At 39.5% G+C, this 27,646-nt stretch overlaps 1 protein-coding gene across 2 annotated transcripts; it reads left to right on the top strand.

The window, feature by feature from the left end:
• The first annotated feature begins 196 nt into the window (after nt 1-196).
• ATP7A (ATPase, Cu++ transporting, alpha polypeptide) lies at nt 197-27,646 on the top strand. 2 transcript variants are annotated; one of them, XM_010569039.1, is made up of 23 exons: nt 197-275; nt 8,753-8,889; nt 12,221-12,416; nt 13,156-13,890; nt 15,655-15,861; nt 16,883-17,046; nt 17,593-17,754; nt 18,363-18,439; nt 18,622-18,847; nt 19,308-19,541; nt 19,837-19,928; nt 20,347-20,474; nt 20,645-20,799; nt 21,109-21,243; nt 22,070-22,264; nt 22,484-22,666; nt 22,988-23,201; nt 23,884-24,030; nt 24,483-24,625; nt 24,966-25,169; nt 25,766-25,883; nt 26,414-26,516; nt 27,326-27,646. In XM_010569039.1, exons 2-23 carry the CDS (start codon nt 8,782-8,784, stop codon nt 27,600-27,602), a joined length of 4,203 nt encoding a protein of 1,400 aa, XP_010567341.1. In that variant the 5' UTR covers nt 197-275; nt 8,753-8,781; the 3' UTR covers nt 27,603-27,646. The 2 variants fall into 2 exon arrangements, with proteins under 2 accessions (XP_010567341.1, XP_010567340.1); XM_010569038.1 differs by having other exon boundaries at nt 11,927-12,416.

Here is a 27,646-nt window from a genome sequence, read left to right as displayed (position 1 = left end):
GGGGTGGCGGGGGGGGGGGGGGGGGGGGGGGGGGCTCTGTCGCGATGCGGCGCTAAAGGATCGGTACCGATAACGACCGCCGCGCCTCCGCCGTCACGTGTCCTGCGGCGCCCCCCCCCGCCCTCCGGCCGCGGTCACGTCACGTGAGTGGGCGGGAGGAAACGGGCGCCCTCTGGTCACGTGACGCGGCGCTGCCGGCGGGGCCGGGCCGCGGTATGGGGCAAAGTGCCAGGCGCGATCCCGGGGCGGGCAGTCCGCGCCGCCCGGAGCCTCCGGTGAGTGCGGGGCCGGGCTCCGGCGGGGCTGCTCCGGCACGGCACGGGGTTTTGCCGTTCCCCCGCCCCGGGCTGGACGGTGGGGGGTGGCTCCCTCTCGATCGCGGGGTCCGACGGTAGCCGATACGCAGTTCCTTCGGGGCTGTCCCGGTTCCCTCTGCCCAGCGCCGGCCGAGCCGTTGCCACGGCGTCCCGGGCTGGCGGGGGAGGGCTCCCCGGGCGTCTCCCGCGGGAGGCGTGAAGGCGGCTGCGGTGGGACGCGGCGCCGGGCTGGGCTACGTGTCCCCTCGGGGGGGGGGGGGGGAGGTCCCGCCGCGCCCCTGCCTGAGGCGCAGCGCGGGAGCGGGCCGTCCCTCAGCCACCCTCCGCCGCCGGGGAGGGTCCGAGCCCGAAAGTAGCGGCTTCGTGCTCGGCGGCGGGTCTTCTCCGGCCCCTCCGGGCGGTCCGCTGCGGAGGTCTGCCGCTGCGGAGGGACGAGGACGTGTGGCGAGGTGTGCGCCGGCTCTGAGGCAAAGCCCGCCGGGTAGCTCCTCCCGGGGGAGCTGGCGTGGGCTCTGGGGGTGCGAGCAGCGGGTGGGTACGGGGGGTGACTCGGCTGGTCGGAAACAGACCGACCTAACGAGGGCTCCGGGTCGAAAACACGGCTCTGGATCCAAAACGGCGTTTCCTGCTCAACCGCTTCCCTCTCTGCGAACTGCTCCTGCCTTTTTTTTTTTTTCCAGTGCTAGGCAAACACTGATGGTAGGGAGTCGCATCAACACTCCTGTGGTTTCAAAAGGAAACTGGAAAATAGGTTGTTCTTATCAGTGGACATCCACGTTTGAGATCTCGTTGCTCCTTGGTAGACAGTAAGTGTACGCTCGCTCATGGACTTGAAAAAGTACGATCTTCCCAGAAAGACTTAGAGTGAATTTGCATACACAAGTCGCTGAGCCTTTTCTCCAAGGTCGTTTTTTTCAAATCCGAGCTGCTTAACTTGTACCTCTGAAACATCTTACTTAGGGTTTTGCCTTGTGATAGCAGCACTCTGTGCACAAGTACGTTTTTCCAATGTTTTCATTGAAAACATAGCGTAAATATTCTGGAAGAGGGAAAATACTTGTTTACGATGCTTTGGGGTGAAATCTCGGGAAAACGAGTAAGAGCAAACCTGGCTTAACTATTGCCTCTCTATATCCATGTTCTGGAAATTGCACTTAATTATTGTTAGTGTAAAGTTCCTTAAAATCTTTTATGCAGTCACCAAAGATTGCATTTCTGTACTTAAATGCTTGCTGAATTGTATTTGTGGATGTTAATAGACCAAGAAATCTTTTTTTCTGTTTGGTAATGTGGAAGTTAGTCACGTGTATTACGATGCACTGTGTGAGCACAAACACAATTTGATTAGAAATTAATAGTTATTCTGTATTTTATTGTAGAGAAAAGACCTGAAGCTTTTTTCCTTCCCAGGTGGCAAACCAGGAAAGTAAAAGCTAGCGTTACGTGTCGTTTACTGTTCTTCTTGTTTTCATTTGTATAATGCATTCCACATTGTTCAGCCTTGCATTTTGAGACTAAGCTCAAAAATGAGGAGCCCCAGTTGGCGTTGGTATGCTCATATAACAAGGGTTTATAAATTGTATTCTGTTCCTAATATTTGCTGTGATTCTTCCAGGGGAACGTTGTTGTTTTCCAAAAATTTGACTTGAAGAGGTAGTGGAAGGACACAAGTAAAAGGATTTGCTAAGAATTTGTCTCAAGTATTATAAAACTGTTGTTAGAAGTGAAGTAGAACATTTTCCATGTGCACTGTTTTTTTCATCCAGCTTGTATGGAAAGAAAGTTCCTCAGAGCAATTTCCATAGTCTGCTGACCAAGCAAGACTTGTCAAAAGTCTTGAGCAACATGAATTACAACCTAGAGTATCACGTAGCTGCAACAGATATTTATTATAGATGTGCAGTTTCTCCCTCAATGATTAAGCCTCATATATCTAGTCATGCTTTCAAATGTATCTCTTTGCCAATGAACGTAATAAAACCTTGTTCTTCCGTATTGGACCAGATCTCCTGTAACCCGTTCTCCAGCGCTTCTGTAAGCCCAAGGATGAGATGATACAGCTTCTTCCTTTCATGCTGTCCTTTGATCTTTTGCATAGGTCTTTGCAGACTTTTAGGACAGGTACCTTTTTTCCATTTAATGTAATTAGTAATTTAAAGCAAGCTATAAAGTAGGACTCAGCCATTTAGAAATTTAATGAAGTCCAAAGGCTGTAGTTAAACATGACAGATTCTGTTTCTGGTGTTTGTGTGATTTTTGCCTAGCTTTGACCACTTTTAGTTTCAGCAGCTCTAAATTCAAGGTAATTATGTATAGAAAACTTTGGTGAAAACTGAAGTTGTACACTTAGCCAGAAACATTGTGTGCTTCTCAGTTATGTATCCTTACTGATCCTAGAACAGGAGCAAAGCGTCTCTGTGGTGCACAGTGCTTTGTTAAACTGTGATGCCTGGGTTAGCTCAGATACTAGAAGCACTAAAGTGTTGGGGGTTTTTTTTGTGGGGTAAAGTGAGAGCCTGGGTTTTTATTGGTGTATTTTACATGTGAAGACTGCTGTTAGCACATTTTTAAAAAAAAAAAAAAGTTGAGAGATGAACCTGAGTTTCTCAGTCGCCTTGTGCTTGATCACTGTTTAATTTTCCTTTCCATAGGAAGAAATTGCAGTTGGAAGTAGGAATTATTTCTCTTTCTGTTGCTTCATTTACTTAATAGAAACACGAGTTGACTTTCTTCAAGAAAACAAAATGTTTGGATTTTAACTTGCACACAGGCAACCCAAGTGTTAAACCTAAAACTGTACTGAAAAAAACATACAAGGACTTAACATTTATTTCCAAATATTGTTTTGGTTTTAATTATCCTTTGTTAGCCTCCTGTTCTGTCACTGAGCCTTGCTCTTCCACATGTAGCCTACCATGTTCAGTTCTGCACTATCGCAGAGCCAGATTATTTCTAGGGCTCTGCTGCTTCATTGATGGCGTTAATATACAAACAAGGAAATACTACTGCCTTGTGTACTGCAAAACACGGGGGAAAGTAATGAAAGAGAATAGAAAATGGGAGTTTCTAAAGTTATTAAGCAGTAAATAGTATAGTAGAGAATACAGAAAGCTTTTACAAAGTTTATTCAAAGCCAAGGTTCTTCATAAGATGAAGCCATGTTAGATGATATTCCAAAACAGCAGTAGTTGATTTAAAGCGTCTTGGTTTCTTGTATTCTAAATACATTGCTGTTAGATTAAAGGGGGCGGGGGGGAGGCGGCTGCCATTTGTTTGCATCGTCAAATCCTAAAATTCTTTACTAATTGATGATGAAGGTGTTTTATAGATTGAGCAATGCATTGGTTAAGAATAAAACCATTACTCTTCTCTAAAACAGTGTGTGATCCATAACTTAGCATCTCACTTAAAAGAGTACGTCCATGATAACTTTGAATTTGCCTTGCAGTCAGTGGTAATAATTAAGATCTTCAGTGTCAGCTTATCAAATATATGTTGCCAACTAGAAAGCTTTTTAGATGTTCCAGAAGTTTTAGATTTGCTTATTGTTTCAGCTACATCCTGCCAGAACCATAACTGTCCCTTGTACAGTGAGGTTCTCTTATGAGCTAATGCATATATGAGACACGTGTGTACATATGCATTGTTATATATATATGTATATATATATAAAAATTATAAAAAATGGAGGGGTAAACCAAACAGATATATAGTGATGGATGGCAAGAGTGAGGAAACAGGGTGTTCAAGTACAAGCCATTGCTGTAGTGTACACAGATTGCTACACAGCCTCATGCAGATCTTTTTACTTCTGCATCCATTTGCATGTGAACTTGGTAAAGTATTAACACGTATAAGGAGAACTAGGATTAAATTGTCAATATTTGTATGCCTCTTGTGTGCATCTAGTCATAATTATTTGTGTAGCAAACATTTTTCAGGCTGCTTAGTCATGAATTTTTCTTCTGTTGTCAGAAGGAGGAAATTACGACAAAAATATTTATTATAAGTTTCAGTCAGAGGATTTCTACCAGGAAGCACTTGTAAGGGAGGCAGAGCATTGGAAGTGAAATGGAATATAACAAGGTAGAATACTGTCTCAGGTGTAAGCAGATATTAGCTTTTAAATTTAAGTTGTCCTAGGCATTTTGTAAGGGCAGGAAAAAGGATGTGTGTCTACTTAGAGTTGCTGTGTATTAACCCTATACTTTCTTCTGAGAACAAGATCTCTTTAAAGCATCAGGAGCACTGGAAATCCAGATAATTTTGTCTTCAGAAATCTCAGTAAGGCTGTACAGAAAACTGAGGTTGTGAATGTGCTGTTTCTCTATTCAATGTCAATAATATAATGCAACTGATGTGAAGAGACAGTATTGCTTACAAATAGCTCATTTTCTACTTGTAGTCTTGGGCACATTTTTTAGAGAACAGTGTGTTTTAAAAATTATGTGAAAGCTGTTAGCAATTGCAACAAAGCAAATAAAAGTCCTCATTTGTTGTCTTCCCCACCAACAGAGAGCTGTTAATGATGCATATATCATATAGATCCCGTAGCATTTCTTAGTTAAAAGTCAGATAACAAAAAGAAGAGACAGTTTGATCCAACAGATAAATTCTATGATGGAAGTTCTGGATTCAGTCCTAGTACTTTGGGGCCTTGAGGCGTTAAAAAAAAAAAAAATTGTTTTTCTCTTACGCCTTTATACTTTTTGCATGTTTGAATTACAATCTTTTCCAGGAAAGGATTTTCTCTACTGTGTTTATACAATGCCTAACGCCATGGGGCCATGCTCAGTTGGTCCTAGGAGAGCAGTCTTTAAAAAAACCTCCCCAACCCAACAAAAAATCCTTCTTGGGAGAGCGGAATGATTGAAACTTGATTGCTTTTGACTTATTACTTAAATCCAAACACAAATAGCAGATGATGCCTTTTATTTTAAAGGAGAGGTTGTGTCTGTGTGAAGCATTCGCTTGAAACATAAACAGGACATTGTACTGACATAGGAGGATTCTAATGTGCTTTGTAAGTGGTCCTGAATTACTGCAATCAGAGTATTTTCTTCCACTTCTGTAAATATCAGCCATCATATATGAAGTCCCTTTACAAACTTTATTTACTTAATTAGGCCACTAAGGCAGAATAGCCCTAATAATCCCTGTTTCTCTTTCCACATGCTGCCTTTTAAGTAGGAAAACATGGGTCTGTGTAAAAAATGGTGGAAGTGATTATATGTGAAATGAACAGCAGAAGGGCAAAGAAACAAACTGAGAAAATGGAGGAAATATTTTGTCCATAACAAACTATAATAATAGTAGATGTTAAATAAAAAAAAAGTATGGTGTTACTTTTACATATATAAGCAGTTAATTCTTTTAATGCATTGGTGGGCATTCGGTAGCAGTGCTCATGGCGGGTATAATCACTTTAATAGTACTAGTACACCATATTACAGGCGTGGCTGTTGTTTGTTTGACATATGACTTACAGAAAAGACTTTACTGCTGTATGCTAGTTTCTTGTAATAATGGATACTATTGTGCTGTAGCTTGAGTCTCTTAAACCAAAGAACAGGCAAGATAGCCAGGAGCTCAGCAGACTTTCTCAGACTGGTGTACAGCTGTACCAGAGCTTTCATCCAAGGCAACATCTTGCCAACCTTTGATTATCTTAGATAGCAGCTCACAGCCAAAGTATTCCCTTACTTTATATTTTTTTTTCAAAATACAGTAATAATGCAGTTGTCAGGGCAGTTCAAGTTGATCACGTACCTGAAATGCTTTTACATTCACTTACATCCAGACCTTACTAGAGGACAGATTGACTCTGCCTATGATAGACTATTGTGTCTCAGTTAGTTGGATGTGTCTGGATGTGCTCACTAAGCACACTGTAACTCAAGTACTTTGTGAAACCTTATTTGTACTTCAGCCTTGTAGGATATTTGTTGCTCCCTGACTGTGGAGTTACAATTGTGTCTCTGTTCGCTCTATATGGACTGAGCATTCCTTATGGAAGAGCTGAGGTAATCGGTAAGGATTGATCCTATTTCAATATAATGACATGAAAGCCTGTATTTTCTTGGGTAGCTTTATAGTGTTATTTTTAAAAATATCTTGTACTTCTGAGTGTGCACGTGAGCCTGAGAAAGGACCTACCATGTGAAGTTTGCTTAAAATACACTCTTCCGTCAATTCATAATTCTCTTGTGTGTCAGGTGACAGTTCTCTATTTCTGTAATGTGTGAATATTTATGTACAAATATTTGTGTGGTTTCTAATAACTCAGATCTTGTAAGAGTAGGTAGAGTGAGATCTGTAATAACTTCAGGTAGAGTTAGTTGTCTTATTTCTGTTCTTAGCAGGGATGAGTTACTGTTCCTGTTTTCTGCTGACTATAGCATAATATGATGCCTTCTTTAGTCGTAGTAACTTCCTGCCACTGTTTATATTCTGAGGCGGCAGCACCCGGTTAGTACAGCCAGTGCAATTGTTAATGCTATTTTCTTGGCCAGCCTTAGCGATAATCAGAGCTGTCGTTGCCCGAGGCCCCACTTTGTGGGAGCTCTTTCCTCTGTATCCTGGCACTGAGACCACCTCGTGCTGCAGTGTGTCCTGCACGCGCCCACGCCTGCATCCGGACACAGGAGGAGAGCAGGATGCGGCTTTTGGTTCTGATTCCGCAGCCACCCATCTCGTCATGCAGCACTTACGCTTCCTAACTTCATCCGTGATTGCGATAGAAGAATTAAGCATTAGCGCTTTACGATACATTCAGAGTAAATACTTGACGCCTTTCAGGAGAGTGCGATGTTGCAGGTTGTTCAAGGTTCCGATCGGATTTGATCTGCGGGAGTGCTGCTTAGGCTCTGCACCTGTCAGTGAAAAGGGTCCCTACGTTGTTGCATAGAGATGTTGAAAGTCCTTATGGCTAGGAGGTTGCCTTTACGCCTTACCGAACATCCCTGTCTGTTAGCCATGCTTATCATTAATGTGCGCTAATTCTTGGTTTGGCTGGTCGTTTACTCTGCAGTTCTTGAACAAAACTCTTATTGCCCATCAGAATACAAAGGTTCATGCCACAGTTTAGATGAATTAGCTGGTCATTTGAGGATATTAGGAGATGCATTAGGAAGACAAATCTTTAAAATCAACTTCTGAGACTATTTTTCATGTTGTTTACATAGTTAAACTTTTTCTTTTTTTGACCTAGAAATTATAGTTAATTTCTCCCACAGGTTAGTGGCTGACAGAAATTTGCAATGTGTTCCTGGCTCTTCACAGAAAACGTTAAAGGAAAAATATGTATTTCATCTATTGGAAACTTCACTAATTCACAAGTTTATACTGTCTTTATTTCTTGTTGATTAAGCTTCAGCATTTAGTTTTGTGCATCAGTGAGGTAAACCCATTTCTATGATGCAATATCCTTGTATTCTTACACGGTTTGTAGCATGTCTCAAAGTGAAACCAGAAACTTTCAGATTTTCTATAACAGGGAACAGTTCTGAAATGTTACCAAGGAGCAAGAAAATTAATTTTATTAAACATTGTTAATACTTAATGTAATTTAGTTTTCCAAGATAAGTCCCCAGGGCAAAAAACACGTTAAGCACGTGCTTAAGTTCAGCTGTTTAGTTAATCATCAAAATTTGCTGTTGTTTCCACTGCAGCCAAACATTAAGTAGTTGACTGTAGTAGTTTTCCTGGTTGCTAATCTCTCTGTCATTGGAGAAGGTAATGCAAATTTTCAAAAGGTTAAAAAAAAAATCTGAAACCACTTCTCTTAGCCTCTTTACCCCTCTGTTACTTAACAGTTTGTGCATGGGATAAAAGAAGTCCTTTGTATTAGCCATTATTTCTACAAATTAATTTCATTTAGGTTCAGTCATTTGGGGAGGGGCTTGTTATGAGCAAAAATAATGATAATCTTCAGAGGAGCAGAAATCAGAGTTTTCTGAATCAGATGTGGAAAAAGCTTGATTAGCTTCCTAGGGCTAATTTCAGTATCACTTGTTTTTGCTAGCATAGGATAATATATGATTTATAAGTGTGGAAAACCACGATCGTCGCCTGCACCACTGTGGCTTACATGCCGTCCTCTGTCATTCTAGCATTCTGAGAGCTGGTGTGTCTCTTTCTCACTCGCTTCTCCCTATTGTTTTATCTCACACACCAGTGAATCACAGCTTGCTGCTTGCGATTAAGTGATCTCGATTATAACACATGTGAAATAATAAATGTCTGAACCCTTTCTCTTTTTTGAAAATTTGTAGGAATAAATACCTGAAGTTCTGCTTCCTGTTCAGCTTTGCTCAGATTTTGACATCTGCTAGAGTTAAATGTGGCCAAGTATATCATCTGTTAAATCCCTGTTTTGATTTCAACCTTTGTGAAATGATTTAAGAGCAAATGTCTTAATTGTTTTTCGCCAACAGCAATGAGAAGACTTGAGTAGAATTTCACAATGGAGGCAAAATCCATAGTCATTGGTGTGGAGGGGATGACATGCAATTCCTGTGTTCAAACCATTGAACAGCATGTCGGGAAGATGAATGGCATCCATAACATTAAAGTAAGTGACACTATCACTATTTCTTACAAAGCTTTGTTCTTACATAAAAACCATTATGAAGTATATACCAAGGAAGGAAAAATATGTGGAAAGAGTATTTTCTGTACGTTTCATGGGAAGCTGATGTTAGAATTGCATTAGTGTATTTCTGATATAAGAAAAACCAGTGCTTATTTTACTGCAGTGGGAGCTAAGTCATTATCTGTTACTCTTAAGTAATTTTCTGCTTTACAATTAATTCAGTATAGTGAAATAATGAGAAAAAAGTAAAAACATGGCAAGAACAGGAAATTTTTAAATAAGCTAAAGCAAAAGCCCTGGGACTTATACTGGTGAAAAAAAGCAACCTGTCCTTGTCCCTTATACTGAATAAATGTCAATATTTCCTCACAAGCCTCCAGGCCTTTTCTTTCAAACTAATAGTACACAGAGATCACTTGCACAGGTTCAAAAGCATTTGTGGGCTTGAGGTGTCCAGTTAATCCTGTGGTAGTTGACCCACCATGAAAAATAAAGCTGTTTTGTTGTGGTTCATGAAATAAGAGTAGTAGCTAATCCAGGTGACAAAGGATAGTTTTGCTAGCTCTTTCAAGCATTAGAAGTTTCCTTTCCTTTGTACTGTCTACGAGGAAATGAGAGAAGGAGAGCAGAACTGTAGTCTTGAACTGTTAACTGAGCTACTTGGTTTGCCCTTAATCCAGACTTCCTTGATCTGACTTGATTTTAACTTTTTTTTTCCTTAGCTCAGAGGAGATAACAATATTTTGTTAGTATTTTTTCTACCATGGGCAAAATATTGGGACTGTAGAGTACTCCAGGGTGAGCTGGTTATTCCTACACAGTACATCATTTTACAGTAGTTTTAATAATGGAAACAATTTAAAAGTTGGGAGATTCCTATTAGTTTTATGACCTAAATTGTGCTAGAAATAACAGTCCTAACAACAGCAGCAACAGAAAATTGGAAGTTTAATTACTTGGTATCTAGGTACTGAAATCATGCTGTAACATTCTGGTTGATTTTACTCTGAAGAAGGTAACACCTTCCTGGTTTCATCAAAAGATAATTTCTGTTTTAGTGGATATGTCTTAGGTGAACACTTTCCTTCCCCGAATAGGGTACACTGTCTTAATTTGGGGGCATGTGACTGTTACCTCTAGCTGATTTGGAAGGACTCACTGTGGTGCGCCGTTTGGTACAAAGGCAAATGATGGCACTAGTTAGTACAGTTTCCTTTTGCCTGAAGTAGGTGTTCATGTACGCACACAGAAGTTTTTGGCGAACAGCAGCAATACTTACAAGATGCATCCTTTTTCATCTTCCTTCAACTTTAATGGAGCTTTAACGCGATATGATGCTGGTGACACCAGAACCTTGGAGCACTGAACAGACTGTTTTAGAAGTAGAGGTACCACTGTTAACATCTGTGGCATGGTATGGTCAGATAAATCACTGGGTATCTGCAAGCACAAAGTGCAATGAAGGCCAAAAGCAGCCTGTAAAATAATACCCCCAAATAAGCCGACTTCAGAATCTTTCCTTTCTCCCTTATTCTAGCAAAAGACTTAATTGTCAACCTTGCATTTTTGTTGTTTCAGCTAATTTCTGAGAATATGCAGATGAATTGAGGTAGGAGGAGGAGAGATTCGTACTTTAACTTGATTGAAGACAATGTGCATCCTATAGTGTCTTTTACATAAGGAATGAAGCAGGTTTTTAAAAGAACAGTATTAAGAGTTTTGTATTTAGGTTTTAAAGTAAATACCTTATCCCAAAGCTGAATACTATTTCTAAAACTACTCTCAGCAAGAAAATGTATTACAAAAACTTAGTCTATAGAACAGGACTATAAGAAACTTTTAAGATGTCATATTTAGTAATTATCCTCATTATAGCATCAGAACTTCAATTTAGCCAGATCATTTGTTTCAGAAAAATCTCTGAGAATAATAAAACAGGGTTTTGTTTAGTGATTATGAATTAGGTCAGCAAGGGAGATGAGTGTTAGATGGCTAATACAGATAAACAGAGCTGCATTTAGGTTATTTTGCCTCCAACTGCAATGAAACCAATAAATGTCCATGTTGCTAATTCTGCTAAGGCCCATAATTGGGACAAAAATGAAGAAAGGTGGTTCTTAAAGTGATTTTACTGGTCTAATATAATAATGACTGTGGTCTTTAGGTTGTACCTTTGCCCAGGGTAAAGATAGAATTGAATGATAATGTGTTGGGCCTCTGGCAGGCATCAGCTTTCCCATTTGGAAACTGCAATAATTGTGTTTGATATATCATCAGTTGGGAGCAAATTAAATTGAGGATATTTGTACCATCTGATGTGAAAGGTTAGTGCCAAATCAGGACGTCTCTGGATCACCAAAATGTACAGAGAGAGGAAAAACAGCTTTGTCAATGTTTGTCATATATCAAGTTTCGAAAATGAATTTTGCTCTGTGAAGTCTGATGCACTTTATTGCTCATAGCAAGTTAACAGCCTGTGCCTAAGATGCCTAGTAATACTGGACTCCTTTCACTGCTACTTAAATCTGTGGGTTTTTTCAAAGAGTGTTTTCTTCCATGCTTGTAGCCTAAGGGTAATTACTAACTGCAGAATTGTACATGTGATTAGAATTTTTTCTGTGGGCTGTTTTGCTTTTGGGATTTAATTGGGTTAGTCATCATAATTCAAGAGAGTTTGGCTCTGGAAGTTTCATTAAATGCATTGATGCTGTCTGGTTGTCATAAGTCAAAGTGACCAGACAGACTTGTAAAGGATTCTGAACTGGTGGGGGGAAAAAAAAAAAAATCTGTTCTTTCTAGCTGTGTTGTTGCACAGATGAGCAGAAGTTACTTTATGGAGGCTATTGGTATGGTTTTACTCTTCAAGGTGTGTAGTGATGGATAAAACTATACCTGACAAGTATTACTAATATATGCAAGTAAAAGCTATCTCTAGTCTCATGCAGGATATTAGTTCTCATCTCTTAGTATTGCACTTTGCTAAGTTGTTTTGGTTTCGTTTTTTTTCCCTTGCAAGGTATCTCTAGAGGATAAGAATGCAGTCGTCATTTATGACTCAAAACTGCAGACTCCAGCAACACTGCAGGAAGCAATATATGACATGGGATTTGATGCTACATCAGCTGATTCAAACCCACAACCTGTTTTACCTGACACTATTTTTCTTGCAATTCCTACTCAGTCAGCTCTAACGTCTAAACAGATTTGTAGTACACTTCTAAAGAACAAAGGTATCTTGGATGTTAAATTGTCCTCCGATCAAAAAACTGCAGTGGTGACTTTCATTTCTTCCATTATAAATGGCAAGCAGATTATGCAAATGGTCCCAGGAGTAGATTTAAGTATCTTTGCACCAGAGGTAACGCCTGGAACTTGTGAAGATTCCAGCTGGTCTCAAGCGAGTAGCGTTGTGCTGCGCCTGAAAGTAGAGGGGATGACCTGTCACTCCTGCACCAGCACCATTGAGGGGAAGATTGGCAAATTGCAAGGAATTCAGCGGATTAAAGGTAATACCTAAATGGTTTTTTATATAAATTGAAGTTGACCATGATGTTCTCTGATGGCATTGTGAAGAGATCTTGGGTTTAGACTAGATAGCTTAGTGTGACAGTTACTCTTTGTGGCACCAGGTGTTCAGTTACATGTTTGATTTGGACTAGAAGTGAAGAAAGGGGCCCAAATTGTGGTGAGGCTGTTGCTGTTACAGTGACAGTATTCAGTGGTTTCTTTGTATTTTGGTAGGGAGACTGGAATAGTCATGTTCCATAATTTTATTACCAGTTACAGAAATCTGTAATAACAGATGTCTTTTTTTGTATTGTAATTTATATTGGTTTATATTTTTCTGTTGGATTAAAAACTAATATTGGCATGTATGTGATTGTACCTAAAAGACAAGACAAAATTACCTGTATAAATAGCGCTGGCATAAAATGTATTGCCACAGACCCCTGATAGAAGGATAAATTCAGTAAGAAATAGTAATGCCATTTGTGAAAGTCCTGGGGAAGGAGCAGAAACTGAGGAAAAGAGGAGTTGAAAATTGTAGTACTAGACAAAAAATGGTTGAAGAGCTCAATTATTTGATATTTACCAAACCAATTAAATCTCCTTTCCATAGCAGTTACATTTCTAAGCATTTAAAGCATTCATGGAAAGCTTTGACGAGATCTGTTGCTCTTAGGGCAATGTGCATATTAAGCTTAGGGCAGTAATACACACTTATTTTTATTGATTAATTTTCAGTGTCCCTGGACAATCGGGAAGCTGTTGTTGTCTACCAGCCTCATCTAATTACAGCAGAAGAAATAAAACATCAAATTGAAGCTGCGGGTTTCACAGCATCTTTCAAAAAGCAGCCTAGACCCCTCAAGCTCAGTGCTATTGACCTGGAAAGGTTGAGGAATACTCAGACCAAAGGCTCGGAGACAGCACTGAAAGAAAACTCAAATGTGAATAATACAAAGACAATTGTCTTCAGAATTGATGGCATGCACTGCCGTTCATGTGTCCTCAATATTCAGAGTACCATATCAGCACTCCCATCAGTAACAAGTATAGTTGTTTCATTAGAGAAGAACTCTGCTATTATAAACTATAACCCAAACTTAATTAGCGTAGACGTACTGAGAAAAGCCATAGAGGCAGTGTCTCCAGAGACATTTAAAGTCAGCCTTCCTGACGAATACGAAAATGTAGCACTTTTCTCCACGCTGGCTTCTCCACTGAAGTCTCCTCATCCTGCTTTGAAGGATGCTAGCCAGCCACTTACTCAAGTTGTTGTGATAAATATTGAGGGAATGACTTGCAACTCTTGTGTGCAGTCCATTGAGGGAGTCATATCCCAAAAGGCAGGTGTAAAATCTATTCATGTCTCTCTCTCAAATTGTAATGCGACTATAGAATATGACCCTCTCCAAACATGCCCAGAAGACTTGCAATCCTCAATAGAGGATATGGGATTTGATGCGTCTTTATCAGGTAATGACATATTAAACTTTTAAATTTAAAAGGATTGTGCAGTTCTGTTCATGATTTGGTACCGCACAAGATGAAACTTTGTAGTTGACATATACTTCGTGCTTGCCAAGAGAAACTTTATATCTTCACTGTCAACAAGATAATTAAATATACGTGCACTTCCTTTAATATATCAGATTAATTAAAAATGATTGAGGTATCTGGAAATATAAATATGTCAGATAAACACTGATGTTCAAACGGTGCTCCACTTTGCTATTGTATAATATTCATGGCATGAATATGGAATTGGAGCTTTGCTAGCTGTGAAGAATATTACGGATTGCTGCACTGAAGTTTCTTTAATAGTGAATTATCAAAGACTTGGCTCCTGTGGAGTAACTAGTGAAGGGATATTTAACCAGGCTTAGGCATGACTGAGGAGTGGCAAGAATCTGAAGAGTGTGGACATCACTGAGGAAGTTAAAATGATGCTGTTGTGAGATAACCCTGGTAGGCAGCTAAGCACCACCCAGCCACTCATTCACTCCACCACGGTGGGATGGGGAAGAGAAGGGCAAAAGAGCGAAAACCTGTGGATTGAGATGAAGATGGATTAATAGGTAAAGCAAAAGTTGCACATGCAAGCAAAGCAAGGAATTAATTCATTACTTCACATCGGCAGGCAGATGTTTAGCCATCTGCAGGAAAGCAGGGTTTCACAATGCGTAACAACTACTTGGGAAGACAAATGCCATCACTTCGAACATCCCCCTTTCCTCCTCCTTCCCCCAGCTTCTGTTGCTGAGCATGACATCCTATGGTCTGGAATATCCCTTCGGTCAGTTGGGGTCAGCTGTCCCGGCTGTGTCCCCTCCAAACTTCTTGTGCCCCCCCCAGCCTCCTCGCTGGTGGGGCAGCGTGAGAAACAGAAAAGGCTGTTGGTGCTGTGTAAGTACTGCTCAGCAATAACTAAAACATCGGCATGTTTCCAACACTGGTCACAGATCCAAAAGATAGCACCATGCAAGCTACTGTGAAGAAAATTAACCCTGTCCCAGCCAAAAGATGTACAGATGCTTACTGTGATGACTGGTACACTAAAAGTAATTGCACGGTGGGAGCAGATGGCTAGATAGTAGAAGGCATATGGCGAGAATACAGGCGTCCTGAGAGGACAGGGAAGCTCCATTTCTTGATTCAGTAAGATTAAATTTAGAGAAATACAGTACGTGAGCTACTTTATGGCAATCACTGAAGAAGTGGTCAGGTGCTCCCATTTCATTCCTTTCATACTTCTGCATAAACATAGCATCCCCTGAACTGCTGTAAGAAGCAGTTGTCTGTAGTTTGAGAACCCTTCTCTAAGGTCAAGAACACTGGCTTTGCTTACGAAACATGCACTTGCCTACAAATTGAGCTTTGTGCCCCAGGTAAAGTCAATAAAATTGTGCATAAAAGTAAGGTTGCAACACAGAGGCTTAGCTTACAACCTACAGAAGAGGACAAAGGATGTGCAACAGAACAGACAAATACAATGAGGAAAGGCAAAAGGAAAAATAGTAACAAAATGGTAAGTTAATCAGTGGTCCAAGCCTTTGTCTTGTTTTCTTTTGCTTACTCTTAATTGACAGACAGATGGATGAATCTGATTGACAAGGCTTGTACAATTACCATTTTTTGGTCTAAATTTACTGTAACATGTATTTATGGCCAGTGTAGTACCAGCTTATGCCTCATTGCAGTGGCTGTTCATAATGTTATGCATTGCAATCTCTTTTTCAGCAAAGGCAGAACTACCTGTGGGAATAGCTCAGCCCTCAGCAGAAGTGCAGCTGGAATCTCACAAAACCGAGCCTCCTTCCAAAGTGTCACCAACCCACCTTGCTAGACAAGAGACAAAGACTATATCAAAGTGCTACGTCCAAGTCACAGGAATGACATGTGCTTCGTGTGTAGCCAACATTGAGAGAAACTTGAGAAGAGAAGATGGTAAGATACATGTCAGTGCAATCTCTTACATTTCTAAGCGTTTCTTTTAGAGAATCCATCTAGCTGTTGTACAGCATTTTTAATGGGTGGATTGTCAAGAGAAGTATCATTGCTGGAGTGTTTCATGGATGAGAACATAGCCTGCTCACTGCCAGTTCATAAGATGAAAACAGCGTTGTTCTTGCTGCTTTGCAGGCATGCTGGCTAGAGACTGCCTTCACAAAAGCAGGAGCTGGAGTGCTCCAAAGAGAGTATAGGGATCAAATATGGATCCTTTTGAAACTAAAACTGGAGGGATGTGCCCAGATCTGCAACTTCAAGGCAGAAGCATATGTGCCTGTATTAGGAAGGGAGCTATTGGGGAGGGACAGTATTAATATGGATTAAAGAGGCATAAGTTACTTTCAGCTCTGTGAGTCAGGACAACTAAGTCTATCTTCTGTCAGTGTGATGATTATATTTGCAGGGACAAATAGTTGCATGACTATGATGTAATGAAGAGTCATTAATTAGACTGTTTAATTATTGTAATGAAGATGGATGTCTTCCAAGTTTACCTGGAATTTAATCTTTTTCATCCTACAAAATGGATGAACCTAAATCCTTTTCACTTAGTGTACAGTAGGATTGCACATTGTTAGATCTACCCTTTCTCATACATATTCTCTCTTGAAAAAAAGGCTTTTAGAAATGGTAAATGCAGATCAAACAAATGTGCAGAACTGTATTTTAGAAGAACTTTTAAATAAAAACAGCTCATCTCTTCACATGATTGAATGTTTGTAATTAGACTGTTATTCCACATGAGTTGATGTTTTTAATACTTTCCTCTCACACCTACACTCAGGTGCTTTTGTAGCATTGTTGATGTATCTTCCAAAAATGATGATGTTTTTCTTTATATGTACCTACAATGTGGTAGCTTTCTCAATTTCAAGAAATTGCTATTGTGCCATCATGTTACCCTAAATGCAGTGTTTTTCTTAAACACGATCTGCCATTCGTGCATTTTGTTTTGTAGGAATACATTCAATACTTGTTGCCCTCATGGCAGGAAAGGCAGAAGTGAGGTATAATCCTGCTGTCATACACCCTTCAGCTATTGCAGAGCTCATACGGGAGCTGGGATTTGGAGCTACTGTGATGGAAAACTGTGGTGAAGGAGATGGAATTCTGGAACTTGTTGTAAGCTAGTAATTAAAACCAACCACCCCCATCTTTATTATTTTTATCTATTGGATGTGCTTGTGTAAGCATCCACTTCCTAAAATGTTAATCATATAATAGAGCTTAATTTACAAAAAATAAAGTGTAAGAGCACATCAGGTATGTATCACAAACTATATCTTGTTCTGCAAACTGCTGGTTCACGACTACTACACTGAAGTTGGAGAAGTATTTCTGTGTTTTTTGAGTACTCTGCCTATTGTAGGAATGTACCTCTTTTTTTTTTTTTTTTTTTTTTTTTGTAGCAGAGTCTGGCTCATTGCACCCCAGCTCTGAGCATGAAGAGCCAGCAGAGCTTTAGCAGAGGTTAATAACCTTGCCTTTATGCTATGCTTCCTCTATAATGCTCTCATCCTTAACTAGAGGGCTCCATCTCACTGCTTCAAACCCCAGAAATATGCGATAAGTAATTCAGGACAGTCATAAGCACTTTTCCTGCTTTTTAAGGTGCATTTACTGAGTAACCTGTGGCTCTGATAACAGGAAGAAACCTTTGTTTTACAGGTGAGAGGAATGACATGTGCTTCTTGTGTACACAAAATAGAATCCACCCTCATGAAGACTAATGGTGTTTTATACTGCTCAGTAGCTCTTGCAACCAACAAAGCACACATTAAATACGATCCTGAAATTATAGGTCCTCGAGATGTTATACAAGTGATAAAGGTAAGTTTCATGAGGGCACCAAGTCTCATAAAATACTCAGTGTTCTTTGAGGAGTTACATACCCCAGAAACAGAAGGGAAGACTATTAAAGAAAAAAACTGTGTCTTTTCTTCCATCTGCTATCTTCTTAGTGCAGGTTTCTGCAGATAATATGCATGTTATGGCTCAAAAGCAATGCTTTATTATGATTTTTCCTAAGTTTTTGGACAGAAGTACTAGGAAAGCCAGGCTGTGGTAGAGTTGAAGATACCAGCTATAGGTTTGCAGAAGAGCAAAGCAAATCCATAAGTACTGTAGCAGGACAGAGGTGAAAAAAGTTTCTTTTCTTTCTCCCTCAATTTCCCTCCTTCTGTGCTTCAGGAATAACCATTTTGGAAAGCCACATTTTAGAATAGCATTTTAATGTTCTAGAAAGGTTGATTTCTACATCAGATTGCATTTCTGTCTTTGCAAGGTAACTAAAAAATAGTAACAATTGCATCAGAAATGTTAATAAAGTAAATCAAATGTAAGGCTGGCACCATCAATAATCTGTCAATAACTTCATATGAACACAAAATATCTTTAAAAATCTACTGTTCTCTTTATTATTATGCTTTTTTCCTTAGGATTTGGGTTTCACTCCTTCGTTAGTCAAAAAAGATAGATCTGCTAGTCATCTAGATCACAAACAGGAAATAAGGCAGTAAGTATTCCTGAACATATTTAGATTCTATAAACATCTTTGATTTTTCTTTTTTTAATCAACAGTAACGTTGTGAAATGTTTTTTTTGTGACTGTGCAGACTTGCTAGCTAAAATGTTATCCAGCACTTGACTGCAAAACAAATTTTTTTCTCTTTTTTTTTTTCTTTTTTTAAATCTGAGGTGGAAAAGGTCTTTTGTCGTGAGTCTTGTTTTCTGTATTCCTGTCATGGGGCTGATGATTTACATGATGGTTATGGACAGTCAGCTTGCAGATGCTCGTGCACATCACAACATGAGCAATGAGGAGATGGAGGCCCTTCACTCCTCTATGGTCCTGGAATACCAGCTCCTACCAGGATTGTCTGTTATGAATTTTCTGTCGTTTTTACTCTGTGTCCCTGTACAGGTAAGTGGAAATATGACAACTCCTCGTTTGTTGGTCTTAAACACTCAAAATGGAAGCCGATGAAGAAATTAAATTTGAAAAGGTGACTGTAATTATGCTGATTCAGAATGCTTTTGAGGTTGTTACATGCTTCTGCTGTTGCCAAAATAAGCGGTGCTAGGGACCGTTACGGGCAGGCCACTGAGGGTAGAGGTGCTCTGCAGTCAAGCAGCATCTGAGGCTGCCCAGCTGTGCTGTGGTGGGAGCAGGGGGGAGCTGGTGGAACTGCATGGAAGTGAGAAGAGCTGAGAGTACTGCGGTAGAGATCATAGCCTTCAGCTAGAACTGGGATTTTGTTCAGGAGGAGATGGAAAAGGCTAATAACACAAATAAAATGGGTGTCTCCCTCTTTTATGGAAATGCTGCTGCTGTGCATTACAGATGTGTGTATAAAATACAACTGATGCTTTTTTTATTACAGATGTTTGGAGGCTGGCACTTCTATATACAGGCATACAAAGCACTGAAGCACAAAACTGCAAATATGGACGTGCTCATTGTTTTGGCAACCTCCATTGCATTCGTCTACTCGTTTGTTATTCTTCTAGTTGCAATGGCTGAGAAAGCAAAAGTGAACCCTGTAACTTTCTTTGACACACCTCCTATGCTGTTTGTGTTCATCTCTTTGGGCCGGTGGCTAGAGCATGTTGCAAAGGTAAGGAAGATAAAAGCCCATGATACCTACAAGCTGCAAGACACTAAGAATCATATCAGAATGCTGTGTTTTTAAAAAAAAAAAAAAATTGAAAAGCTTTGTTAGGTTCTTTTAACCTTCTTTGTTGTAAAATCATCTTAGGTAACTGAACCAGTAAAAATATGAAATGACTTAATATAGGTCTGTTTGCAGAAAGTATTTTCTTAATAGGGTAAATTGCAACATATGCAGTTGTCATTTACCCAGCAATTTTTTCAATAGCATAGTCAGAAAAATATGAAAATTATTATTCTAGGGTAAAACATCAGAAGCACTGGCAAGACTAATTTCATTACAAGCTACTGAAGCTACTATTGTTACCTTGGGCCCTGATAACGTTCTTTTAAGGTATCTTGCTTTGTCATTTGCTTTTTCTGTTGTTCCTTTTTCGTTGTTAATATGCTTAACTCGCAGACAAATGTTACCATTCTGTAGAACTATGAAGCAAATAACGTCAGATTCACTGGCAGATTTGCCAGACGTAAAAGTTAAAATGCAGAAAAATTAACACTGCTCTGATTTGGTTTATTGGAATATTGCTAATTTTTGCTGTGATAAGAAAATTAGTGGATTTTCTCAATAGAAAGTAAATAAAATTATGATAAAATAATCATAGTGCACATTAAAATGGCCTTTCTTCTGATAATTCTTGTATATGTTAACAATGTCAACCAATGGGATTATGCTTTTTGTGTAGTGATAACTCCTTTTGCCTGGGTAACTTCAGTTAACAGTCTCTTACTAAAAACACTATACATCATTTTAGTGAAGAGCAAGTTGATGTCGAACTGGTTCAACGAGGTGACATTGTCAAAGTGATCCCAGGAGGCAAATTCCCAGTGGATGGTCATGTTATTGAAGGACACTCTATGGTAGACGAATCTCTTATCACAGGTAAGCATTTGCTTTTTGCAAGTGTGAAAATGTTTTACTTTAAACACATCTGAAGAAGGGAAGTTGAAGCTGACGTTCTTCTCAGTCTTCTAATTGCACGTTAGGAGTTGGTAGCTATTACAGTATTGCTGGAAAATACACCGTAGTTTCTGTTGTTGACCTTTCCTTAGGTGAAGCGATGCCTGTGACTAAAAAACCTGGCAATACAGTTATTGCAGGTTCCATTAATCAGAATGGATCACTACTGATTTCAGCAACCCATGTCGGAGCCGATACAACTCTTTCCCAAATTGTTAAACTTGTGGAGGAGGCCCAGACCTCAAAGGTAGAGTATTATGAAATTAAGCACTTGGGGTTTGTCTTATCGTTTAGGCATCAGCATACCAAGTCATTTGAAGAGTGGATAAGATTGTTTAGATTTGAATTGCAGTTGCATAATGAAGTATCTTGCTGAATAAGGACTTTGATACAGTCTACTGTTCCAAGTCTCATTGTCTTATTAACTAAATATGTAATTATAAAGTGTGGAATGCCAAATGTGCTGCAGACAGAAGCTGTGATTATATCTTATGTCTGAAGGCGTAGAAGAGAGTAAGCATAATGTTGCTGGAGCTGACGTGTTTCTCTTTCCTAGGCTCCTATCCAGCAATTTGCAGACAAACTTAGTGGCTACTTCGTTCCTTCTATTGTGGCTGTCTCTGTGGTTACCCTTTTTGCCTGGATTATAATTGGATTTGTGGACTTTGAAATAGTAGAAAAATACTTTCTGGTAAGTCTTCTTAAACACCACCTGAAATATTTTAAAAAAAAGTTAGCCTACAAGTCTAGTAGACTGCAGTGGTTCCCTTTCTGAATTATCCTTGCAGGCAGTTGCTGACTACAGATATTATATTATTGTTATTGTTGTTGTTATGTTTTTCATGTTATATATATTTTTACATTGTATCACTCCTACATTTATACTTAAAGAGAATCTGCAGTAATTAATCAACTCCTGAAAGTTAGTATTAAAAAAAAAAGGTTAATAAAAAAAGTAAATACTGAACATCTAAATTTTCCCACTTTCCATTCCTTCTCTGTGGGGGAAGGAAGTCCCTTGTGTCACAAGCTCCAATTCTGCATCTGCTCTGTGGAAGTTCATCTTTGAAATCAGTGGAATCTGTCTTCGTTACAGATGATAGAGGAGGATCAGGATCCTAACTTGTACCTTAGGGTTGCTTAAATCACAGGTTTCTTGGTTCATGACTATTTCTGATTAGAATTTATTAGTTTCCAGGAAAGCAATCTTCATATCCTCTTTCTTTGTTATTGTATATGTTGTTGATAGAGTATCTTTTATTACATTACAGTGTAAAAAAGTTACAGCATGCAGTACCTATTTAGGAAAATGTCCTATAAATAAAACAGATCAAGGGTACATGCAGTATAGAACAGAACTTAGTCATTAGTTAATTAGTCATTAATTCAGTCATTAATCTTAGCTTTTGCATAATTTGCCTGTGCTTTACTTATTAATACTTTAGCTTATACATTTGCAGATTTTTTGTTTCTGTTGTTCGATGTCTTCTATTACTAAAATAAACTTCTGTCACTAGGGTTACAATAAGAGCATTTCTACAGCCGAAGTGATAATCCGCTTTGCTTTCCAAGCCTCTATCACAGTCTTGTGCATTGCGTGCCCCTGTTCTCTGGGATTAGCCACCCCGACAGCTGTGATGGTTGGTACTGGAGTAGGAGCTCAGAACGGCATCCTGATCAAAGGAGGAGAGCCATTAGAGATGGCACATAAGGTAAGATATGTGGGTTATTGTTACAAGGATTTTAAAGGCTGATATCGGTGGCGTTTTGCCAACTGCCACCTGAGCAGATCATTACATGTACATCAGTACGTGTTAGTAAGTGATGTATGATTGTACGTGTTAGGAAGTTTGGTTAAATTGGGTGGTTTTCTGAGGAAGCTGTACACTAAAGCTTTGTTCATGGAATAAAGTCTTCCTGTTTTGCTGCAGGTAAAGGTGGTTGTATTTGACAAAACAGGTACTATTACTCATGGGACTCCAGAAGTGATGCAGGTGAAGTTTCTAGTGGAGAGTAACCAGCTACCACATAATAAAATGCTGGCGATCGTGGGGACTGCAGAGAGTAATAGCGAACATCCTCTTGGAGTAGCAATAACAAAATACTGCAAAAAGGTAAGTTATTTATACAGGAGAAGAGTAGTTTGTGTTGTGGAAGAACCTCTTCTGTGGTGCTTAATATGTATGAATAGTCTGGTGTTACTTAGGAGGAAATTGATGTATTCAATAGGGAAGGCTGAAAATTGTAGAGCCACATAAATCACTTAATACCATATTAGATGCACTGGATATTCAAACTTATATTTTGATGATTGATTGAGTATTTCTCTGCTCCTGTTAGAGTTAGTTTGACTGCACTTTATTTTGTGGGGTTTCTAAATGTGGCATGGTTTTATGTATTTAAGAATTTTCTCAGTTTGCAACCTTTGTCTTTAGGAACTGGAATCAGAAACCCTTGGGACGTGTACAGATTTTCAGGTAGTTCCAGGCTGCGGCATTAGTTGTAAAGTCACCAATATTGAAGCATTACTCTACAGGAAAAATGAAATGGTTGAAGAAAACAATATTAAAAATGTGACACTTGTGAAAATTGAGGAAAATAGAGACGAATCAGTGCAGCCTGCTTTGATTATCGATGCTGAACTACCAAGTAAGCTAAGTCTGGTTTATAGGATAAAATGGATAATTTTTACTTTTGTGTCTTTAGGATCCTTAAGAACAAGGTCACTTTCTTCTGCACTGGAGAACTGGGCTTGCATCAAGGCACATGTGAAATAGCTGGTCATTAGTTTATTTCATGCTCACCCATCACTCACCAATCACTGTATTGATTAAATACAATTTGAAGTTATATGTTGAATATGGGGCTGGAAAATCATATAGGAATTGTCTTTTCAGCTCTTTCTGGTTTTACTTTGCTTCATCCCAAGTTACCATTTGCTATCTAAAGTTATGTATATTTGCACAACTGACTGGTTTTCAATCAAGAACAGCTCATTGTTAGATCTTTCAACTATATTGGGCTGGTTTATATACATACATGTTTATATACGAAGCACTGAGAAAGGGACTTGGTCCTTTACTGTCCTTTGACCTGTGATTCTTGGTCCACTGGTGTGGTAACTACCTATTACTGAAGAAATGTTAGTGTCTGTCATGTCAAGAATATGAGAAAAGATTGGTAGGGCAGAAAGTATTGAGAGAGACTTTCTTTCTCTTTGGGTTCTCTGTATTGACATTTCAGTGCATACTGGAAGAATCTGGGTAGGATTGGCTGGAGGGAAGCTTCCTGGTTATCCATATGATGGTAGGATTGTATTTTCTTCCTTCAGCTACTCTGACTTCTCAAAAATACTCTGTTCTCATTGGGAACCGGGAATGGATGAATAGAAATGGCCTCCTTGTTAAAAATGAAGTTGATAAAGCCATGACAGAACATGAGCGGAGAGGTCGTACAGCAGTTCTAGCAGCTGTTGATGGTAAGTTTGGTGCTGGTTGTTTTTTGGGGTTTTTTTATTCAGAGCTTGATTTGTCACTTTTTAAAATAGAAAGTAACAAGTAGTAATGTCATAGCAGTTATACCTGAAGTAGAATAATGGGATGAAAAGAGATCATTACCTATTTTTATAACACTTTCATATAAGAGACCTCTTCCTGCCTTTCTAGTTGACAGGAGAGTTAGAAATAATGCAAAGACTTCAAAGACAGGAAAGGGGAATCAAAGGAGTAAAAAGGACTTTTTTGGTTGTTGGACAGTCCATGCTCTGTATTGCCTTAAACATTGCTGCCCTGATACCTGTTCTCACTCTGCTTTTTACTGTCGATATTACTGTTTCTGGAATTGGTCTTACTGGGGAAAAAAAATTATGTTTTTCTCCTAAAGCAATGAAGTTCTTTACTACAAACACATTCATTCTTTCTGTTCTTCTAGGAGTGCTTTGTGGCTTGATAGCTATTGCTGATACTGTGAAACCAGAAGCTGAGCTGGCAGTCTACACTTTGAAGGGTATGGGATTAGAAGTTGTCCTAATGACTGGTGACAACAGCAAAACAGCAAGATCTATTGCCTCTCAGGTAAGCTGTTCTACCTATGTTTAGGTTTGAAGCTTGCTACAGCCCACTTACAGGAAGCATGTTGTGTCACATTGGTACGGCTTGTGGCTGGCATAGAACTGGTCTGTTGTGAAAAACGGTAATGTAAACAAATGCAGAATAAGGGGGGATGAAAGAAGCCTTCTTGAATGGAAGCAGCATTAGCTTTGAATTCAGAGCTATTCTCATATCAGATGGGTTTGGTCTTTAGCTCATGAGTGGTAACATGGGTTTCGGCCTTCCTAGTCACTTTATTAGAGGCAGAAGCTCTGATAGCTAGTAGAAAAGCTGCAAGACAGTTTTGTACTTTCTCTTCCTTTAGGTTGGCATCACCAAAGTGTTCGCAGAGGTTCTTCCCTCCCACAAAGTAGCCAAAGTGAAACAGTTACAAGACGAAGGAAAACGGGTGGCTATGGTTGGAGATGGTATCAATGACTCCCCAGCTCTTGCTATGGCCAATGTGGGAATTGCTATTGGCACGGGTACTGATGTAGCCATTGAGGCAGCTGATGTGGTTCTAATTAGGGTAAGGAATAAGAGTGCCTCATTAAAATGAGATGATAAGAGGGGTTAGAAGGCCCAGGATGTCTTAAATGAGGTGTACAGCCTTCATAAGCCAGGAGAACTGGAGCAGAGAAGAGATTGTCTTCATCATGTTTGTTTAGTGTAGCAGTAGTTATCCTAGAAACGAAACTTCCCAATTTTCTGGGTACTACAAATTTGGGAGTAATTAAAGTTTGAGACTGGACAAAGGAGGAAAAAGTGACCTGACCTTTGGCAAACATAAATTATATTTCAGTAACATACCCCAGTACCTCCAAGGTTATAGTCACTTCTTCCTACGTATCAACAACACCTTGACAGAAGTTGTGGTCAGTGTCTAGAGCTGTACTGAGTGGCGCTGTATACATTATTTGCATTACAATGACATCTGGAATAAGATTGGCACTGATTGTATGGGCTCTATGCAGACAAACTAGAGCAGCCTACAGAATACTTACTATATATAGTCTGTTACATCCAGTGGTGGTTAGCTTTAAAATAGGAGTATGATGACAATTGACACTACATGTGTGCTTTTTTTTCCTCTTTGACTTCTCCAATAAACATATTAACTTGCAGGATGACTTGATGGATGTGGTAGCAAGTATAGATTTATCGAGGAAAACTGTGAAAAGGATCCGGATCAACTTTGTCTTTGCTCTAATTTATAATCTCATTGGAGTTCCCATAGCTGCTGGTATGTGAGTGTTTCCCTGCAGCAGTAAGATTGTGCTTAGTGAGTAGAAGATTGCAGTGATTTACTATTGTGTGGAAGGGTATCCATTTTCTTTATTTGTGACTGTTGGCAAGTGCAGAATTCTCTGCCTGGGGATGTTGCAGGGGTATATTTGTGAGCTGTCCTTCTCCCACATTATGGCTATTATGGATATCCTCGGCACATCAAAATAGCTTATAAGATAGAAGGTTTATTGAATGAGCCCAATGCTGTGAATAAGCAGTTTACTGCAGGGCGAGCAAGACATGCCTACCTCTGAATTTCAGACTGCGTAAGTGACATGTCCAGCTGTATTCACCTGTAGGTTCTAGCTGAGATAGAACACAAATATTTATTTATCAAATGTTTGTCATTTAACATTAAACCAAAATACTATTTATTAACATATTGAAGTACAACTAAAATTAGACAGTCCATGTGAAATTGTGTGTGTTAATATATGAATAATGCTGTGCTCCTGCTCTGAACTTACTGCTATTTTATTTTTCTAGGTGTCTTCCTGCCCATTGGTTTGGTTTTGCAGCCCTGGATGGGATCTGCAGCAATGGCTGCCTCCTCTGTTTCTGTTGTGCTTTCTTCTTTGCTGTTAAAGATGTGAGTATGAACAATTTTGTGGTTTGTAACTTGGATTTGAAGCTCAGGTCTTTCACTTTAAGTGGTAGAAAATAAGGTGGGACTACGACAGATTTCAAAGCTTCTTGAAGAATGGTTCAGGTAGGTCTGTGTCTAGCAGTAGGAGAGGAGTCAGTAGGTCCAAAGCGCACAGTAGTGTTTAAAATGTCATTTCTAATGTGAAGAGAAATGTACAAATCGGAAGTGTGTTCAGAATGGAAAATTCCTTAGTGGCCTTTGTGTATGTGTGAGGAATCTTGTCAGGACAGGCTGGTTCTGAGACAATGCAGCTGTAAACACCACACTGGCACTGAGGACTGTTGCAGTAAGTAAACCAAGCTGCAGCATTTGTCATTGCATTACTGTTCCCTGCTCCGCAGTTAGGAGTGGTGTAGCACTGTGGTGGGAATGGTATCTTTTGTGATTTAGTTAACATATGAGGTTTCAGAAGGAGAGTAAAGAGTTGGTAAATAATAGCTACAGTGGTCCACCCTCAGTAGATACGTTTTGCCGCTATGTTTTGCGGATGCTCAGCACCACCGTAGCAGTTAAATACCAAGTGATGCATGTCAGCTTTACCTGTTCTGTGTCCTGGCCAAAAAAAGCACTGAATTAGCTTCTGGTTGTATAGTAGCCTTGCAAAATCAGAAACTTTCATCACTATATAATAGATCAAATTATAAACGTCTTATGCACGATTGTAGCATGTAGGCTAGGTTTTTTCCATATTTTAGTGTACTTTTCTTCAACCTGAGATGTATTGTCGTCTTTTGTTTTTTTTCCTGCTTTAGGTACCAGAAACCAAGCGCTGAGAAACTCGAGTTTCGGGCTCGTGGCCAAATGAGGCACAAGAGCCCATCGCAAATCAGTGTCCACATTGGAATTGATGAGACTGGGACAGGCTCTCCTAAACTGAGCTTAATGGATCAAATCATCAATTACAGTAGAGCTTCTATAAATTCTCTCTTTTCAGACAAGCGTTCAGTGAACAGCATAGTTCTTAATGAACCAGATAAGCATTCACTTTTGGTTGGAGATTTTGGAGAAGATGATGACACAGCATTATGAAGGGCTTGCCCCTTCCCTCCCACCCCTGCTAAGAAAAAAAAAAA

Source organism: Haliaeetus leucocephalus, unplaced genomic scaffold (genome assembly GCF_000737465.1).
Source record: "Haliaeetus leucocephalus isolate CR32 unplaced genomic scaffold, Haliaeetus_leucocephalus-4.0 Scaffold262, whole genome shotgun sequence".
Taxonomy (NCBI): Eukaryota; Metazoa; Chordata; class Aves; order Accipitriformes; family Accipitridae; genus Haliaeetus; species Haliaeetus leucocephalus.
This window is presented reverse-complemented; position numbering and strand designations above follow the sequence as displayed.